The 18,299-nt window shown below is 35.3% G+C and overlaps 5 protein-coding genes across 7 annotated transcripts in view; 3 read left to right on the forward strand and 2 right to left on the reverse strand.

Moving 5' to 3' along the window:
• Positions 1–3,169: 3,169 nt before the first annotated feature.
• Ints6 (integrator complex subunit 6) lies at positions 3,170–8,411 on the reverse strand. Of its 3 annotated transcripts, XM_076896268.1 has the most exons (9): positions 8,279–8,411; positions 8,007–8,084; positions 6,456–6,695; positions 6,198–6,378; positions 5,391–6,115; positions 5,029–5,304; positions 4,622–4,955; positions 3,740–4,486; positions 3,170–3,630 (listed from the first exon to the last, which is right to left on the reverse strand). In XM_076896268.1, exons 1-9 carry the CDS (start codon positions 8,393–8,395, stop codon positions 3,422–3,424), a joined length of 2,907 nt encoding a protein of 968 aa, XP_076752383.1. In that variant the 5' UTR covers positions 8,396–8,411; the 3' UTR covers positions 3,170–3,421. The 3 variants fall into 3 exon arrangements, with proteins under 3 accessions (XP_076752383.1, XP_076752385.1, XP_076752384.1); XM_076896270.1 differs by lacking the exons at positions 8,007–8,084; positions 8,279–8,411 and adding an exon at positions 7,603–7,733; XM_076896269.1 differs by lacking the exons at positions 8,007–8,084; positions 8,279–8,411 and adding an exon at positions 7,199–7,262.
• A 1,516-nt stretch (positions 8,412–9,927) lies between these two features.
• LOC143424234 (uncharacterized) overlaps positions 9,928–18,299 on the reverse strand; it is a 30,058-nt gene continuing 21,686 nt past the window's right edge. The window contains exons 6-9 of the mRNA XM_076896183.1: positions 16,911–17,116; positions 16,374–16,573; positions 10,369–10,610; positions 9,928–10,291 (exon numbers count right to left, since the gene is read on the reverse strand). Of these exons, the coding sequence (XP_076752298.1) occupies positions 9,992–10,291; positions 10,369–10,610; positions 16,374–16,573; positions 16,911–17,116 (948 nt within the window). The 3' untranslated portion in view covers positions 9,928–9,991. The remainder of the gene's footprint in view (positions 10,292–10,368; positions 10,611–16,373; positions 16,574–16,910; positions 17,117–18,299) is intronic.
• Kune (claudin) lies at positions 10,794–12,193 on the forward strand. The gene is made up of 2 exons (XM_076896217.1): positions 10,794–11,087; positions 11,170–12,193. The coding sequence occupies exons 1-2, from the start codon at positions 10,952–10,954 to the stop codon at positions 11,670–11,672; spliced, it is 639 nt and encodes a 212-aa protein (XP_076752332.1). The 5' UTR covers positions 10,794–10,951; the 3' UTR covers positions 11,673–12,193.
• Sinu (claudin family member sinuous) lies at positions 12,898–14,600 on the forward strand. The gene is made up of 2 exons (XM_076896215.1): positions 12,898–13,475; positions 13,564–14,600. The coding sequence occupies exons 1-2, from the start codon at positions 13,199–13,201 to the stop codon at positions 13,950–13,952; spliced, it is 666 nt and encodes a 221-aa protein (XP_076752330.1). The 5' UTR covers positions 12,898–13,198; the 3' UTR covers positions 13,953–14,600.
• Positions 14,759–16,029, forward strand: Pck (Claudin superfamily protein pickel). The gene is made up of 4 exons (XM_076896213.1): positions 14,759–14,925; positions 15,008–15,074; positions 15,236–15,573; positions 15,656–16,029. The coding sequence occupies exons 1-4, from the start codon at positions 14,889–14,891 to the stop codon at positions 15,916–15,918; spliced, it is 705 nt and encodes a 234-aa protein (XP_076752328.1). The 5' UTR covers positions 14,759–14,888; the 3' UTR covers positions 15,919–16,029.

Here is an 18,299-nt window from a genome sequence, read left to right on the forward strand (position 1 = left end):
AGCGCACTAGTTCACTTCGCTGTCGATAACGGTGCGCGACCAGTTTGAGCACTTTTCGGAGAGATGGCGCCACCAGTCGATCGGTAGTTCACTTTGCCGTCGGTAACGGCGCGCGACCAGTTTCCGCACTTTTCGGAGAGATGGCGCCACAAATTCGGTAGTTTAAAGCTATTGCGTATGTCCATTACAGATCTCTTGTTAATTACGCAACGAAGTTTTCCATTAAATAATTCTGAGAGAACGTATTTTATTGTTCGACACGCAAATTGAAATTGTGTATAAATATTATTAAATAAACTTGAAGGAAAGCCTAATTCATTTCTGTAAAGTCATCCATAGTTTCGTGAGGATGCATAATTATATAATTATTCTTCTATTTCCTTACATATAAATAATTTTAGTTGAACTATTTAATTATATTAAAACAGACTGTATGTGATTTGGATCTAAAATAATATTTAAGTAATATTCAATAAGAAACATAACCTATACTGCGCATCAGTCTATTGCTTTCTATAGTTTAAAGTACTTGGGAATAAATTTTTGTAATTAGAACATCTTAGAAGCAAATAAAACGTCACGTAGAGTTTTATGTCGATTATCTTCCGATTTATTTTTTTAAGCTTATTTGCTATGTTTTTTTCTTTAAAATATAAATGTAAAAATGGAACAATGATTTCAATGACTTTTGTTAATAATAACCATGAGTATATGCTTATTTACAATGGTATTATGTACAACAACGCATTTTCTAATATACATATTTCATACAACGATGGAACAGTTAAACATATTTTGAATGATACACGTAAAAACATATTTAACATGGGCATACCAAATGATAACTTGGGAACCAAACTTAGAGATAAATTTAAGAAATACGTTGAAAGAAATGATCATCTTAATTTAATGGATTTCGGGGCGCAAGAAAAATTATAAACGTTGTTATCTCACTAGTATTTCCCTTTAAAGTATATCAATTTTAGGCTTCGTTTCTTTAATGTGCAAAAGTATTAAATTTATAGGTTTCTATATCGTTAAATGATTCTTACGTACTTGAATTATAAAATTGACGTTTATGAAAAGATGACGAACAAACGTTTGTCTTTAAATTTACAAGAGGCTTAATAAAAATAGTTTACAGTATTTTCCTATCCTTCCAATTCGACATGTCTCATAATTATCTTTCAACGCTAATTCGCTTGAATAAAGACAGACACATTAAAAAATTATAATTCTCGTAACAAAAATTTTGCAATTATATTACTTATACCACTATAGTTTTCCTTATCACCTATTAATTAACTCATTATAGAATCGCACTTTGTGTTATATTCATTCAACTTTCTTATTAATTTCTCTTTGGAGCCAATAAGCGTCTAGCATCATCGTCTTCGAGACTCAGCTAAGCTCCACTATTATAAAATAATTTACTAAACGTTCAACGGTTTTAATTAATAAATACTATTTGATGTACAATTTCACTATTAGATTTACAAAGAGCAGAATATAGTTATTTAGTGTCCCTGTTGAAGAGAGGTTCAGGTCGATTATCTTACTCGAGTTCTATCATTTAAATATAAAAGGGCAATAATATTATAATCTTCATATAAAAATGCATTCTGCAAGAATTAAAGAAAGTAGCCCATTTATATTTAAATTCCATTAATTTATAATTTAGTGACCAAGGTGATATGTTGGAATGAATTAGAAATATTTTCTATTAATAATAAAGCGATAGAAAAACACATGAAATTGCTTTTCAAAGAAAAAGAATGTTCTACAACACGTATAATGTTGATGGCCTAGTCGTAGTTATAACTGATCGATAGGTAAGATAATCATCCTGATAATTTTTGTAGGACAATCTACTTAATATTTGGTCAAATCATTGTCACTCCTTATAGACAGTGACAAATGATTTCGACATTATTATTTATATAAATCATTGCTTCTATGTATATTTTTTCAACCCATTTCTTTATTCAACATGAAACAGTAAACTTTCACGAAAATTTTAAGATTTCTTTTACGTCAAATATATCCCACTTTTTTTTATTAGTAATCTAATTTTCTCTGTAAGTTTACGATATATTGTTATTCTCTTTAGTAAAAGTTACCACGAGGACAAGATTCATCGAAGTAGGTTGAAAATAAATACAATCTTTTTTGCGCTAATTTTTAATAGCATTAGGCACTGTCAACCCTTCATTGGAAATGCTATAACACAATTCTAATTTTTGATAGAGCTAAAGAGAATCATTTCGTTTACGACAGTTTTTACACCTTAAGAAGCTACATCGTGTACACTGAATTTAAAGAAAAAGATTCGTCATGATTAGACAAGTTCTATTTTAAAAGTATTTTAATTTAGTGAATTACATGATAAAATATAGTGTGCATCCTCTATACTTACAAAATGTAAATCTGTTACAATTTTTTTTTTCTCTAAACAGAAGATATGTATTCAATTTCTAAACACGCGCATAAGCGTTTTTCCATTTCCTTATAGAACTCAAACTCGAATTTAATTTCGCAACGTTAACAATATACACAACAAAATTTACAAGGTATATTATATATGTTAATGAATATTTTTCAATTTATATATTAGATCACAATACTGTACGCTAAAACTTTTCTGAAAGAAAACGTATCGTTACTTCTGCTCCAATTTATCAAGAATCTTAATTGTACAGCTGGTAGAATTGTGCTAGTCGATCAACATTGTACTTTCTCAGGACGCTATATTTACACGAATTCATTTGTAAAGTAAAATTTAGAAGTTAAACTACCAAGCAAAATGAAACGTATCTCGAATGCCTGCATTTGAGATAGGTATATAATTTATTAAGAGTTACTACTTTCTTTCCAACAAAATTATTATAATGAGATACTATATTTCATGTTATATAATGTTAACTATTACGCAAACAGTTTACATATTGGACTAATTGAATAAAAAAAACTTTAAAATATAAAATTTTAAACATACAATAAACAAATACAAGAGACTTTCTATATCGCAAAAACTAATATATTTATAAAGTTATTGAATTACTGTAATGATAATTTTATTGTCGTAACACACATTTTCAGAGTTTTCACAAAAGAAAAAATAATATCTCTACCAACTGCACAGTAACAAAGTAAAAAATAAGAAAAGAAATAGAGCACATATGAAAATGATATTTCCTTGGTTGACGTACAGAATGCTATTTTGTGTTCATTAGATTTAACAATTATTATCACTTTAGGTGCCTTGGCAACATATATCCTTAAACGCTAGTACGCTTATCGCTGTACAGATGTACGACTTGCTTTTCTCGGGATACTTCGGTATCCCATTTGCATTTTTCACATCGTATAATGAATTCATAATTTTCTTAATGAATTAATGCCCTGATCATGCAACGAATTCTTAACTTATTTTTGTGGCACCATTGTGATTCACCTTGTGATTTACAGTCCAATTATCCTCTTGTACAGTTTTCAAATATTCTTCTAACAACGATGCCAAATTACGTCTTTTAAATCGTAACGATTCTTTAACGATATCTCGCAAAAATGCAAGTCGTATATCTAGAGTCCCTTGAATTTGGTGTAAATGTGAAAATAGTGTTGCATAATCTGAAACAAGATTATAATTATTGATATTGGCCCATCTTACAAAGAATATTTTTATGTACAGATTATGGAAATTCGTGGAGAGAAAACCAGAAGTTCCATTTCAACTTACTTGTACCTCTTCTTCGTACTTCTTTATATACAAGTTCTCGAACGGACAAGTTATGTTTTCTGATATCCTCCAATTCTTTTTTCGTTAGAACCTTCTCTCTCTCTACTTTAGACTCACGTTTCTCTTCGACATGATTCGACAACCGTTCGTCGAGGGAATTTTCAACATTCACACTATTTTCAACACAATCGTTAGGAGGTAGTTTGTTACACTCGTTCTTAACGACGCTCTCCGCCTTTTCAGTCTTTACTTCGCTTTTAGATGTGTCAATGTTATTAACTACCGGTGTTAACGTTGGCGGAGTATCCATGTGATTGTTAGTAAGCTCCACTGGGATTGGTTCAAAGACTGGAATCGTTGGCATTTCCGCGAGGCCATTTTCTAATTTCTCCGGTGAATTCACGAACGACGCATTCGATATAGTCGGTGTAGAGTTCATCACATTCGATGAAACCCGATTCGCGTCGGCAGTTGGAGTCACTTGATTTTTTGTATCGTCAACCCACGGTACTGGCGAACTCGGCGGAGTATTCGTAGGTGTATACGATGGTCTTCGTACGACTACATCCTTAGGGATTGGACCAGGTTTTCGTTTATTCGGCGGTGGTTTTGAAGCAAGTGAACCTCCGCCGTCCGATGCGGGCAGAGTACGTTTAAGACCACCCTTGGAGGACGAAGATGTTGCACCAACCATATCGATATCCGCCTCGTCAACCATCATTCTCTTATCTATTTTGAATGGGTTACCTGAAATTAAATACCAACATGTCGGATGCATTTGATTTCTTTAACGTTAACTCGAGATAAATCGTAACTATGCATGCTCACACCATTGCAAGGATTAAGAACAATAGCTAATTAGGAAGCATCTTGGATAATTACCAAACATATGTTGTCTAACTGGAGCACTTTCTATTTCCCTCAACGGGGGCGTCATACGTTTCAAGTATTCCTGATAATTTCCCATTTGTGCTAACGGCATCGAGTGGACATAGTCGTCGTCGAGTAATTTCGTGTGCAACAATCCAGGTTGCAGAAAATTGGCACGCATTCTAACGACTTGATCTAAAAGAGATTTTCGCGGAACGTCAAACGCGTTTCTATAGCTGTGCGCGCCGCGTTGTTGATTTCTAACTAATCCGACCACAAAGCCACCGAATTCGTTTAATTGATCCCTCAATCCAGTAAATTTATCTTGTAGCAATGGATGCGACACCTGTTATGAGTAGCAAACAAGATTAATGCACAATATAAATATTTTTGTAACAATTTTAATGAAAAATAGTTACCAAGTCTTTCTTTAGGGGAGTCCTAGGAACGACTTTCACTCCCTCTGTTATTGTTGTTGTACTACCGTTTACTAAATTTTTTGTCATGTTGGCAGTAGCGAGTTGTTTAGAAAGAACCTCGTTACAAAGTCTGTCAAATTCGATTTTAGCTTGATTTTTTAACCGCTTTAAATAATTTAAGACACTGTAGGATAACGAGTTATCCATATTATCAGGTATTAGTGTTTGTGCTAGTGGTGCAGGTGCACCCATTCTAGTTAAAGCTCTTCTGAGGGACTGTAACACGAAAAGTATCATCGTGTTATTAATATCTATTGATAGAACGAAAATTAAATATTTCTTTTTATTGATTAAAAACTTACCGCTGCATAGTAAGTTGGCATTGTTCTCATGTAATTTTGAAACTGTGTTCGCCATTCGTTCGTTGGTTTCAATCTATGCACTTTAAACAGTTCTTCCAGTAAAGGTAAAAGTACTGGATAGTTATAAGGCATGACAAACAAATTTACGCACGATAAATTAGTGCTCGCTTTTAAATATCCGAACGGATGGCCCACGTCACTCGATTTATAGGAGTTAGCGACAAAAACTTGCCAACAGATTGTCGGCTGTTTCCTGGCTAATATGTACTGCGTTAACGGACTTGGTTCCAATTCGTACTTATCAAACGGCAAATTTTCTATCACCATAGGCTCTTGACTGGTACATGTAAATTTTACATTCGGATGGGCTGATCTAGCTGGCAAAGAACTAGCACTCAAATCGGGCCAAAAACTTTCAGGAATCGGCCAAAATCCAACCGCGAAACCCTTCTGCGCAGATCTTGGAACGTAAATCAATCTTCTGCAGGAATGCCATGCTGTGTTTCCTTGTATGGTTGGATTAGGAGGATACGTTCGTGTTCCATTCGTTGTATTATTCTCGTCCTCATTCTCGTCATCATCCGCATGTTGTGCTTCGTTATTTAAGGGTGGAGGATCTGGACCGATTTTTTCAAAATTTATCACCACACCGGATTGAACTTTTTGCACCAAAGAGTCTATACACTGCATCATCATTCTAAATGATGTTATACAATACGAACGACCTAAAATAAATAATACATTTTTATATCAGTATTTTCGACGAACATAATTAATAAATAGTATTATGAAAATACTTTTTTGTACCTCCAGTAACTTCACACATGGCATCTATAAGAGACGAGTCATTTGCCACTAAACCTGTATCTCTCTCAACAGCCGGGGTCCCAGATAATCGAAGTACCAAAGAAAATAATCTTTGGTCCCATCTAAATGGTTCTTTTGTTAACTCGGATCCAGGTATAGGAGAATGCATTGGCAATGTAAACTATAAAAAAGACATTTTTTTAAATAAGACGGTTGGGCAAAAATTGCTTTTACTTTTAAACAGTTAAAAAAACTCACTTCTTGATTAACCCCACTGTTAGTTGTATATTTCCCTCCATCTGTAATCACAACGATTACTGATGGCTCTAGATAGAATGGACACCTTCCCTGTCCATATGTGTCTATACCAGTCTGCATACGATTTATATTTAAAACATCCAAAGCGTGTTTCAAAGCAGCACCTAAGGTTGTTAGTCCAACGCATTGTAGATTTTTAAGTTCGTTCATAAAAGTTGCTAAATTTTCTTTCCATCCAGCCTAGAAAGAAAGAAAAATACATTTAATTATACATTGAGAGGAAAGGAAGAAGCAACATATCAGAGATAACTTCTTGAAAAGACTTTACTTTTTATCGATAATAAAAATGTTTATTGAAACATAGGTGAATGATAAAAAAATATGATAAAGTACTTCATACTTTACTTCATAGTTTAATGTAAAAAATGATGACAAGGCTAGTGGTTCAAGAAAGATGCAAAATTGTTGCTTGTTACAAGGTTCTGTCACTAAAGTTCCGCAATAATGGAGGAGCAAAGAAAACCTCCATGCATCAATAGATATTAAGACAATAAAGAACAGCCAAATTTACAACACTTGTTGCCTATTACACCGATGATTTTCTTCATCTACTGTTATACTACAAACACCAGCTTCCATCAACTTCCATCCGATTCATGGACATTCTTTATTGTCTCAGGATCCACTGTCACATAGAAAACTCTTTTCACTTCGCAACTCCATTATTAAACCGGCGACAGTACCTTAATCCTCGTAACAACACGCAACCTTGGTCCCTTCTCGAGCCATGAGCTTGGTCACCAGATTTAATCCTAGAAAAAAATGTGATTTACATCAGTTTGCGTAATGCACTTGATACGAATATGCAACATACTACATAATACGACATTAAATCCAAGTGTTATTGCAAAAACAATTAATGGGAAAATAGATTTTGCTAAGAGATTAATAAAAACTGACAATGAACGCTGCAAGGTTTATCTTATCGATGAAGTAACGTATATCAATTTCGTAAACTTGGCGCGCACGTATCCATAGTGAAAGAGACCCTCGTGGGTAGGCCCCCACCCGCGTGTCACTACCCATAATGCTGCTCTTCCGTAACGGAGGACGGAAGATACGGCAAGTGCATGCTGCACTTTACTACCTTCTTGCTGAATATCAATTATTCAGTAATCGAAGGGGACAAATAGCACGGGAATTCTGCTTGGATATATCTGATGAACGGTCGCATAAGACAACGCGAAACAAGAATGCGTACGCAAGGGGAAAACAGAGGGGGAAAGAGAGAAAAGAGACTTGGGAAAGAATACGACACGTAGAAAAGAAACTAATATATATGGGACCATTATGCATGGTAGATAGAATAGGGAGTGTATGTGTGCGTGTATGCATGCAAGAAAGAGAAAGAAGGAGAGAGGGGTGGGGGGGTGGGGGGAGGTAGGTGCGAGAGAGAAATATACAGAAATGTTAGAAACAAGAGAAAGGGAAAAGGACAAAAAGTGCGAATGATGCGAGCGTAAAGGCAAGTGAAATACGAAGAAAACATACCTTGATATTCTGGGGCGGATCTTCGAAGGTCAGGAGCATGTAACGATCCCCTCGGCTCTCTGGTGATCTTTGCCTTACCTGTAAAAAAAAGAAAAAAAAGAAAAAGTATAAATGGACCCGAATGGATGAAAAATCGAGTCGGAGGGAAATGAACGCAGGGAGAGTTCGTTATACACGTTGCGTTTTCTGACGATGATACGAACTGACGACTCGACAGCAAACCACGACGACAATCGAATCTCCCGGCCGGGAAAGCTGTGTGACTAGCGTACCTTCACGAAAGTCTCCACGGCGCTCTTGGCTACATCCAAAAGCGTGGGTCGCCCGCCCAAATATGCCCTCTGATTCATGGAGGCCGACGTGTCGATCAAAAAGACTATTATGGTCATCTTCGCGAGGCGGACCCACTCGTTCTCGAGGTCGTAACTGCGGCCCGAGACCTCCCGTAGTCAGAACTAGCTAGCTAAGAGTCCTACAACGGCGTGGCGCATAGCTGCTTCGACCATTGAACGCTCCCGAATACGCTCTCCGAAAAACTTCTTTTATCGTAACGGCGCCCGCTTCGCTCTTACTCTCTTTCGATCTCTTTCTCTTTCTTTTCTTTCTACCTCTCTTTCGCTCTTCCTATATATACGTGTGCGCGTATGTACAATGTGTATATATATACATATATACACGTATCAGTACATACATATATATCTATGTATCTCTCTCTCTTTCTCTCTCTCTTTTTCTCTACACCAAAACCGAATCTACTGCTATACCGCGCACCTCTGCGCCGTGCTCGAATGTGCCTGGTGGACAGCGGCACGGAACAGCAGCTGAAACACAGCCACGAGATCGCGAGTCGTGAGTCGGACAGGTCCGTCTGCCAGTCTGTCCGCTTCTTCTCTCGTTCGTCCCTCTCTTCTTTTATTTTTCTCTTCTCCTCTTCCCTTTACATTCTCACTCTTCCGTTGCCCGGTGTCCTTTGCTCCCTCGGTTTCTCATCTCTTTCCTTACACTGGTGTGTAGAACTGTCCTCTTTTACCTATCCTCTTTTCTTGCTCTTTCGATTCAGCGAGAAACAACTTAACCTTCTCTGTCGGCGTTTCATTCGTCTCTGTTGACGGTAGTTTCATCCTGCTCGTGGTTACACTGCGTCGTGAACCACGTGATCCAACGGTGCCCACCACCATTGGCTGTTCCCCTTCCATCTCGGATTTACCATAGTCGTCTGAAATGCATCGCTGTTCCTAGCGTTGTGTGCGTGCGTGTCAGGACGCTGTTTACTTCTGTTGAATAAAGTGCTCGGTTTCTACACACGTTTTACGTGTTCACGATAGGTTCACCGAGTGTGGTAAAGTTAGGTTCGCATCACTTCTTCGACGGATAAACATGTATATATGTAACAACGAAGATAATATTGCAATTAATAGGTAACCTATTTAGTTTATCTTATTAGCGAGATTTTATGCTACATCAGGTGCATATTTCTTTCTTATCTTGTTGCAACCTCGATATGTTTTTATGATTATTTTTGATTAATTGTGCAAAATTTATTGGCCAACTAAACTATACGATACATTTACGACTACTATGTGATCACGTATTTTGAAGAATTCAAATAAATTCTTATTATCGCCTTATTATTTTATACCCACTCTTTACCAATTTATTTTCCTATTATATATAGATGTGGATACTCTGAAATTGATTTTATAAGTAATTTAATTATTACGATACAACTCTGTTTATCTATATCAGAAAACAATAAATTGGAAAACTTGATTAACTTTGTTATTATATTAAATAAAGTGGACAAGTATAACTTGTATGATATATGGATTGGAAAGAAACTAATTATATTAATATATAATAATTATCAGTCTAGATTCACTTTGAAATAGATACATCGGAGATCCTAATGAAATATATCCTAAAATGTAAGAAGTTTATACGGATACATGTATATTTATTGTTTTTAACGTTTTCGTTGACTTTTGTTAACATTTTGAATTGCATAGAAAGGAAAGTGAGGAAGGTACTGTGTCTAAAGAAGTTAAAGAAAGTGCAGCAGCCTGTAGAGCTAGAGAAAGACAACTAGTTTCATCTTGATTTTTGTGAATCCCGTAAATTATTCCAGCAGAAAGGCAATCGCCGCAACCGCTTACATTGTACATTTCGTTTGTACCATCGGAAATAACAGATACAGGTGGATATAATCTAGAAGTGATCATAGTATGAGCGACCAATTTACCTTCAGTGTCGTAAAATGGATCACTTTCCAAGGCTTTGCGAGTGACCTATAAAAAACAGTATTAATTATTAAATTCTGTTTCTGTGCTTCTTTGTGCTTATTAGAGAATTGTTAAGTATTGACCAATGCTCCTTGCGATCCTAATGTACTTATAACCACTGGAACAAATTCAGCTACTTGTTCTGCTATTGCTTTTGCTTCTTCCAAATCAGTACTTAATTTATTATCAGGTACTTGTAAGCCAAGATATTTTCCAATTAGCGATAGTTCATTTCTATTCGGTGATATAAAATGTAAAACATTTTGCCATTGTTGTACTTGAAATATTTTAGTCGCTTCTTTCACATCTGTAGGTTCATACCAAACTAGAACAAACAAAAAATACCAGTTAAAAATATACATTTTCTAATATTTTTAATATAGAATAAAATGTTCATTCAATTTAAACTATCGCGCTACAAGTAGGACTAAATGGACGCTGAACCGCTAGGTGGAGCGCTGTTGAAGTACTAAAAATTCACCATTAAACAGAGCATCTATTAATTCATTGTTTCATTGAATACACATTAGTGCGTTACGTCCGTGTGTATTTTAACATAACCATAAGTTGTAGCTGAAACAGGAAAACAGTATTTTCTTACTCGTAAATCATAAATTAGGAAAAGGAATATTTACGATACTGTAGAATAAGTAATAAAACGGTACAATGGGTAAAACTCGGAACGGAAAGGCTGCTGTTATATGCACAACAATTGCATTTATTTTAACTATAATTGCATTCACCACACCCAATTGGCTCGAAACGGATAAAAAATTACAAGATCCAAAATTTATCAAAATTGGTAATTTGGTTTAACGTATTTCCACGGCGACGAATGAAACGCCACTTAAATTTTCCATTCTATCATGATACATTTGTTACAGGTTTGTGGCAAGTGTGTTTTCAAGGATTTGAACATCCACACCATTTGTACGATACAAAATTCTATGGTTGTTGGTGGGTGTTTGAAGAAGAATATTACATAATTCATGATATTCTACTGCCAAACTTTTTTGTTGCAACGCAGTTCTTTTATACACTGTGCTTGACATTGTTATTAATAGGAAGTTTCTTAACTGCGTTATATATGAGCTGTTCACGGCAACACGATCAGTTTCAGTTGCTTCTATGGACAACTGGTGGAAATTTACTGTTAGGTGGAATCTGTGGTTTCATAGCTGTTATAATATTTGGTATAAGAGGTGACGGCAGGGATTGGATGCCCAATTGGGAGCACAATGACATTAGCTGGTCTTACGCGTTAGCTGTAATCGGAAGCTTTATGTTGGTTATAGCTGGTACACTGTTCTTAATTGAAGGACGTAGGTACAGAAAGAAGCAAGAAAGAATATTAAACGAAGAGCAAAAGACACATACTACTATTTAAATAAAACATAGCCTTTGTTAACAAGAAAGATGAATGTATGCAAAAATGAATTGCAAGATCTGCACATAGTTCCCCTGTGAGTTTATACATATTTTACATAGAAGCTATTTTTCTGTATGATTCACTCAGAACTATTTCTCAGAATCTGTTATATACTTTAATATACATATCACCTGCAAATACATACAAAGGTAACATTCTTCTTAACTTATATAAGTGCAACATTTTTTTAATATATTTTTTTATGAAAGTAAGGATTATATAAGAACATTTCAGAAAGTATTATATATATGTATACTTGAATCAAAATACTTCGCACAAAAATATTGTGCATTTATCATTTTGCAGAGTAATTAATTATAATGCATCCGTCCATATAGATAGGATATTTTATCAAAAGACTAAAAAGAAGGTCTGTAAATACAATATATATTACTTATCCAACTAAAATCTAACTACATGGCCTTAACATGAACAAATATTATATATTTATTATATTCTTTTATATCAGAATATTGTAGGCAACGTTAAAAGAAATAAAGAAACTTGTTCGAAATTTTCCTGATTCTTTTTATGTACAATAGTTCGTTTCGCGAAGTTAGTTTAGCAATATACATATGCGTCATTTTTTAGCAGATGCTTGTTAATCGTCTAAAATTCATTAGGAAAAAGAGATTAAATTGTAACAGATGAGCATAGTCGAACTGTGACCCATTTTATTTTATCGGGGGGAAATAATTCAACGTGAATTACGACGTAGGTTGCGTGCAGGAAGATCGACATCAGGTGTAAGTCGTTGACCCAGTTTAATTCCTATTTTAATCAACAAACTTCCACAATTTCGCATACCATATCGATCATTTGAAAAGTATATTACAAAAATTACACTCGATACTTGTATAATATTACGGAAATGAAAACTATTGGTAAAATAAGTAGAATATGATGAATGATACATTTATTATACTTTTTAGTATTCTAATGGTGGATGCAAGGAATTAAAACATTAATGCATTCAATTGTGCAAACAGCATCTTAATGAATCATAAACGTTTAAGTAGACTTTGTTCCGAGAATCTTTACTAACAATGATGGGTATAAGTAGAATAAATGGAAATAATCTAAACATCGATTACCCTATAGATTTTCTACGTAATCTTGCCATTCATTAATATATCTCGTATAATATATGCAAATTTTAAGTAGCAATAGAGATCCTCATGGTAAAGACAGTAAAAAGTTGTTTTGTGTAATGTTTTTCTTAAATGTGACTGACGCATCAGGTATGTTAATTACAGATTGAGAACCCTTCCCTTGTAATGAATGCTAGTTTCTCTGTCTCGTGGGATATTCACGGTTTTACAAGGTTAGGTTAGATGGTAACGCTACATGGTCACCACACAACATAACGTGTTTGGGTGTGGTTAATACCGTGGGATCTTTACTGGATCAGTGAATTCAAATTTGTTTGTCATACGCAGTACTCTGCATCGTGATTTACTTAATTCGCAGAACGAACTTTCGCGATGAAGAAGAGAAGCTTTTCCGGCAATATCGGTGTCGGTGTATTCATCGTTGCATTCGTGTGTGTTTGCGTTGCCTTTGGTACACCAGCATGGTTAGTGAGCGATTATCGTATCACCGGAGCAAAACTTGACAAATTAGGCCTGTGGACGCATTGCTTTAGATCGCTTCCAAATCCCCATGAAATGGACGCGCCAAGGCGCTTCTTCGTCGGTTGTAGATGGGTCTATGATCCTTTTACCGCAGGCTACTATGATATTCGTGGTTTTCTTTTACCTCGTAAGTTTCTTCTCTAATTTTAATTGTTTTCATTGCGATAACATGGTCATATTATTCTATCCATTAATGGTCGACTTGTTTATTACAGCGTTCATGATAGCAACACAATTTTTCTTTACTCTGTGCTTTCTGCTGAGTTTGGTGTCATTTCTATTGATATTGTTGTTTACTTTGTGCTGTGATCCAGAACAAAAACGTTATATACAACTTATAATGACAATTGGATGTCTACTGCTTGTTGCTGGCCTCAGCGGTGGATTGGCAGTTATTGTATTTGCCTGTTTTGGAAATACAGAAGGTTGGATGCCTGGACATGCCAATAATTTCTTTGGCTGGTCATTTGCAATAGCAGTCATAGGTAGCATATTGACTATATTAGCGAGTGCACTCTTTTTTGTCGAGGCAAATGTTCAACATAAGAAACGAAAGTATTTGAAGGAATCTCAAACAAAGTTTCAGCTTGAATCTCGTGCATAGAATAGTTTCTATAATATAAGACTTTGTATACCTTCTTACTATTGAAATTTTGTAATATTATTCCGTCCAATGTATTTAGTTAGATCTGTGAATGATGGTAGATTAAGGAAAAGCAAGATTTCTATTGCTTTAGTACAAAGTATAGTATGAACCGAAATTTGTATTTTTGTACGTTTTATACATACAGGATATGTAGAACAAATAACACAAAAGGATATTTCTGTATATTTGTTCTATGGTTTTATCCTTGTCATGTATTTATTTCTTTGGGAATTAATAAGAATGCATAACAAGAATATACCTCTTGTTTAAAGTCAAAGTTAATGAAAGTTATCGTATTTAATAGAAGAGGGCAGCAATTTCAATTACATCTAATAAAAAATTATTTTTGCGTATTATATGTACAGTAGGTTATTGAACATTGTATAAATTTTACAATGCAAATATCCACTGCCAGTGGTATATGTATACATAAAAAGTTTGCAAAGCTTGTAATATACGTATACAAACAAATGCCAACAGAACAGTAGATAATAATGTAATTAGCCGTCCCTAAATGTAAACACTAAAGAAATTGTTTGTTATCAAGCATACTATGTATAGGTTTTTTGTAATATATCTTTACTTCAATAAAGACGAAATTAAATACTCAAAGTAATTATTATTGTCACTAGTTTGGCTTTAAAGTGACATTTATTATATAGCTAAAAACTGAGAATCGTTTATTTAAAATATGGCAGTTTTTTGAGACCCTAAATTTTAATCTAAAGGTTGCCACGTTATAAGACGTGAAGTACTAAATTTTATTGTTGGTAGTACTGAAACGATGAAAGGTGTGGCAAGTTTCCGATACAGACAGTATTTTTGGAGTCTATAAACAAATATTTCGCCGAGTTAAATCCTTAATTTACGAATTAAGAACTGCAAACGATCGACATGTCTGTCGATAAGCAAGAATATCATCGCGCGTCAAGTAAGCAATCTCGTTTTATACTGTTGTTATAATTGAAAATCTCGTATAACCTCCACCAATTTTTCATTACATCCCTTCTTAGATGCGGTAGTGTTTGGCGGAGCGATTACATATATTGCAGGATTGTTGTTGGTTATGTCATTTACGAGGTAATAAGTCTTTAATACTAAAATTCATTATGCGGTGATAATTTGTGACAAAATGATACTCCTCGAATGCTATTCCAAATGGGAATGGATTACTTGTTAAATATATGCAAATGTATTTTGTTTTCTGTAAACATAATTCTAATCGATTGATTTAATTTCAGCCCATACTGGATTGAATCTTATCAAGAGACTTTCAGTAGTTTTAAACATATGGGACTGTGGGAATACTGTTTTGACCAATTCAGATATCCATATTATCAATTTGATAAACAATTTAATGGATGTCACCACATTTTTTCAGAAGAATATTATGTTATAAGGGAATGGTTGCTACCAGGATGGTTAATGGTGGTGCAAACATTTGTTACAATTAGCCTCTTACTCTCATTCTATGCACAAGTTATTATTGCATTAACTTTAGTGCGTTGGCCCTTGAAGACTGTATTGCACTATGAATGGCTTTTTTCAGCCATGGCTTTCTTATGCTGTGCTATAGCAGGTAATGAAATTTTTCACAGTGTGATGCAGCAAGTGCATCAGCAAAGCATGTTTGTGACTTTGTAACGACCTTCTAATTTAAGGTACCCTATTGTTCTTTGCTGTATCAATATTTGGGGGACAATGCTGGCGCAGAGACTGGTTAATGTACCCGAATTTTAACCATTTATCGTGGTCATATGGCTTGGCAGTTATTTCATTTATGTTTCATTGGTTAGCTGCCTTTTTCTTGTACCTAGATGCAAGGGCTGGTTACACATTGCGTAAAGAATCTCGTAATTTGGTGATGCAAATGCAGCCTCATTTACATAGTCATCAAGGATTATCGCGAGGAGGATATATATAATCTATTGTTACGTTAACAGTGTTCAAAGAAGAAGCTATTTGGAAAAGTATTTTTAACTGTTTTGTAGCCGTATTAATGACGAATGTGAAATTTATAGATCTGTTTTTGAAATCTTAAAGCCTTATTGCGTGACCGTGTATAATCGAGTCAACGCACGCTCGAATTCTGAGCGATACAATTTAACTCCGTCCATTTTTTATAGCGACGTACATTTTTACATTATTATATTGCGATTGCGATAAATTGTTCATACTAAAAGATTACATGTCTCGTTCGTCGTTACCTGTGTAATTAGTACTTTATATATTACATTATTTAATATAACAATCATTACCATCATTCTACTAGAATTTATACTGTCGTATATTTTGAAAAGATGGCAGAAACCACGTGAGATTAATATGCCAATAAACTGAACTACAAAAAACGTAAGAACTTAGAAACGTATCACCTACCTGGAATTTTTGAGCACGTTGCAAGATCCAATATGTATTGAATCGTGTCTAGGGGTAGATTACCATCAAGAACAATAAAACTCGCGTTCTCAACGAACGACTGGTATTTCTTCACCAAATTTGGACTAATGCTCGCAAGCACTTCCATCTCGCCGATTACGAAACGACACTCGCCTTTGTGGTCGATGATCACGGTACATCTTGAATTAAGAAAAATAAGCAAATGATTACTACAGGAATAAGTAAAAAAATACGGTTTAATGAATAAATTTCATTTCATGTTTGTAACGCCGGAAATAAAGAACTACCATCTCGATCTCATATCTTTCTCGGTTCTCATGAACTGCAATAAACGAACCTTGATCCCGAGTGAACGCGCTCAAGGTCTTGCTCAATCTACAATAGTAATACTAATTTGTTCTTAACGACAAAAAAAATTGCATTTCATTAAAACGATTGTTCATGTGGACAATTTAAGGTCGGTTGACTCGATGATCTAGCGTTCGTGGAAGATCAACGGGAAAGGTAAACGCGTACTTAGCCGTGTTCATATTTGACAACTGCTCGACGGTCTGACCACCATCTCCTAGACTTTTAATTATAGCTTTCCCAGGCTGGTCGTTACCAACGACGGATATTAACCGCGTACCGTTCAGACCAAGGCTGATCAAGGCGTTGGCAATATTTCGTCCGACCCCGCCGCAACTTTCACGGCTTCTACCGGCATGCGTTCTACCATCGTCCTGAAAGAATACGTCGATTATTGATCCGGGATATGGAAAAGATGCGCCGCCTCTAATCGCGCGTCGAATACCACGGGGCTCGATTGATCGATCGTCTTCGAATTCTACATGAAAGCGGTAAGCGATCAAATGTTAACCTTCTCCTTTGTTATTTCCCTATAATCCACGGTGAAATTGACCTCCTAGTTTTCTTTAATAAACTATAACAGTACGCCTAAAAAGCAATAACGTTTGTTAATAGACAAGTTCGATTATTTATTTTAATTGGAAATTAGTTAGCTTTAGACGTGAACAATTTATTGTTTCTTCGATACGTATGACTTTCGATTATTTTATTGTACAGATAGAGTTTGTAAGGTCGTCGTCGTCGATCGTGCGACTATATCCGAAACACGTGCCACTTCGAGGACACCACGATGGGATTCATTTTCCTCGCTTCCATGTCAAGAATTAATACGGAAAAGCGGGAGATTTCTCAAGATCAACTGCCGCGACGACAAAGTTGTGTCGAGATTCTTGCACGCTTTTCCTTTCTTTGCCGCAATGCCAATTCAATGACGAGTAAAGTAGTCTGTTCGAACATACTTGCAAAGTCATCGAATATAAAAGCGATATTTTCGAACCTTTTCGATAATCATTTTCATTAATTTTCCGTAATGTCTACGAATTTGTCATTTCAAACGTACGTCTTTCTTAATTATCCTCGATCGTTTCGCTTATCTTCTTCGCGCGTCCTCAGCATCGGCGTATTTTTGTTCTGTTCTCTAATCGAACGATTTATCTTTCCCACTCGATTCTTCATCAAATTATCTTTGATCGTTTTCTTATCTCTCCAGAAGCAGCTTCTGTATTTCCTTTCCCTTCGCTCTCTGTGAATTTCATCTCCTCTTTTTGATCATATTCTCTCCTTGTCGTCCTTGCTGTTACGTACAACTTTCTTTTTTCAAATTTTCCTCTATATACTGTGTTATCGCCTCTCCCTCGAGCTTTCTCCCCTCTCCACATAAATATTCTCCTCTCCTTCCCTTCGTTTATTTCCGTAACGTTCTTTCCTTCTTTCACCCCAAGAATGTTTCTCCTTCTCCCATTCCATCCAAAGCTTTAACCCCTTCGTTCCTCCTGTCATCCACTTACGGCAGGTCCTCTAAATTATTATTCCCTCATCCTCTCAGATTTTCTGGTT

Source organism: Xylocopa sonorina, chromosome 6 (genome assembly GCF_050948175.1).
Source record: "Xylocopa sonorina isolate GNS202 chromosome 6, iyXylSono1_principal, whole genome shotgun sequence".
NCBI classification, from domain to species: Eukaryota; Metazoa; Arthropoda; class Insecta; order Hymenoptera; family Apidae; genus Xylocopa; species Xylocopa sonorina.

Coding starts and splice junctions, on each gene's coding strand:
- Ints6 (XM_076896268.1), bottom strand. CDS start 8,395: ATGACCATAATAGTCTTTTTGATCGACACGTCGGCCTCCATGAATCAG. Junction 6,379..6,455: donor ACAGTGGGGTTAATCAAGAA/GTGAGTTTTTTT, acceptor TCTTTTTTATAG/TTTACATTGCCAATGCATTC. Junction 5,305..5,390: donor TGCCAACTTACTATGCAGCG/GTAAGTTTTTAA, acceptor TTCGTGTTACAG/TCCCTCAGAAGAGCTTTAAC.
- Kune (XM_076896217.1), top strand. CDS start 10,952: ATGGGTAAAACTCGGAACGGAAAGGCTGCTGTTATATGCACAACAATT. Junction 11,088..11,169: donor TCCAAAATTTATCAAAATTG/GTAATTTGGTTT, acceptor CATTTGTTACAG/GTTTGTGGCAAGTGTGTTTT.
- Sinu (XM_076896215.1), top strand. CDS start 13,199: ATGAAGAAGAGAAGCTTTTCCGGCAATATCGGTGTCGGTGTATTCATC. Junction 13,476..13,563: donor TCGTGGTTTTCTTTTACCTC/GTAAGTTTCTTC, acceptor TGTTTATTACAG/CGTTCATGATAGCAACACAA.
- Pck (XM_076896213.1), top strand. CDS start 14,889: ATGTCTGTCGATAAGCAAGAATATCATCGCGCGTCAA. Junction 15,075..15,235: donor TTGGTTATGTCATTTACGAG/GTAATAAGTCTT, acceptor ATTTAATTTCAG/CCCATACTGGATTGAATCTT. Junction 15,574..15,655: donor CTTATGCTGTGCTATAGCAG/GTAATGAAATTT, acceptor TTCTAATTTAAG/GTACCCTATTGTTCTTTGCT.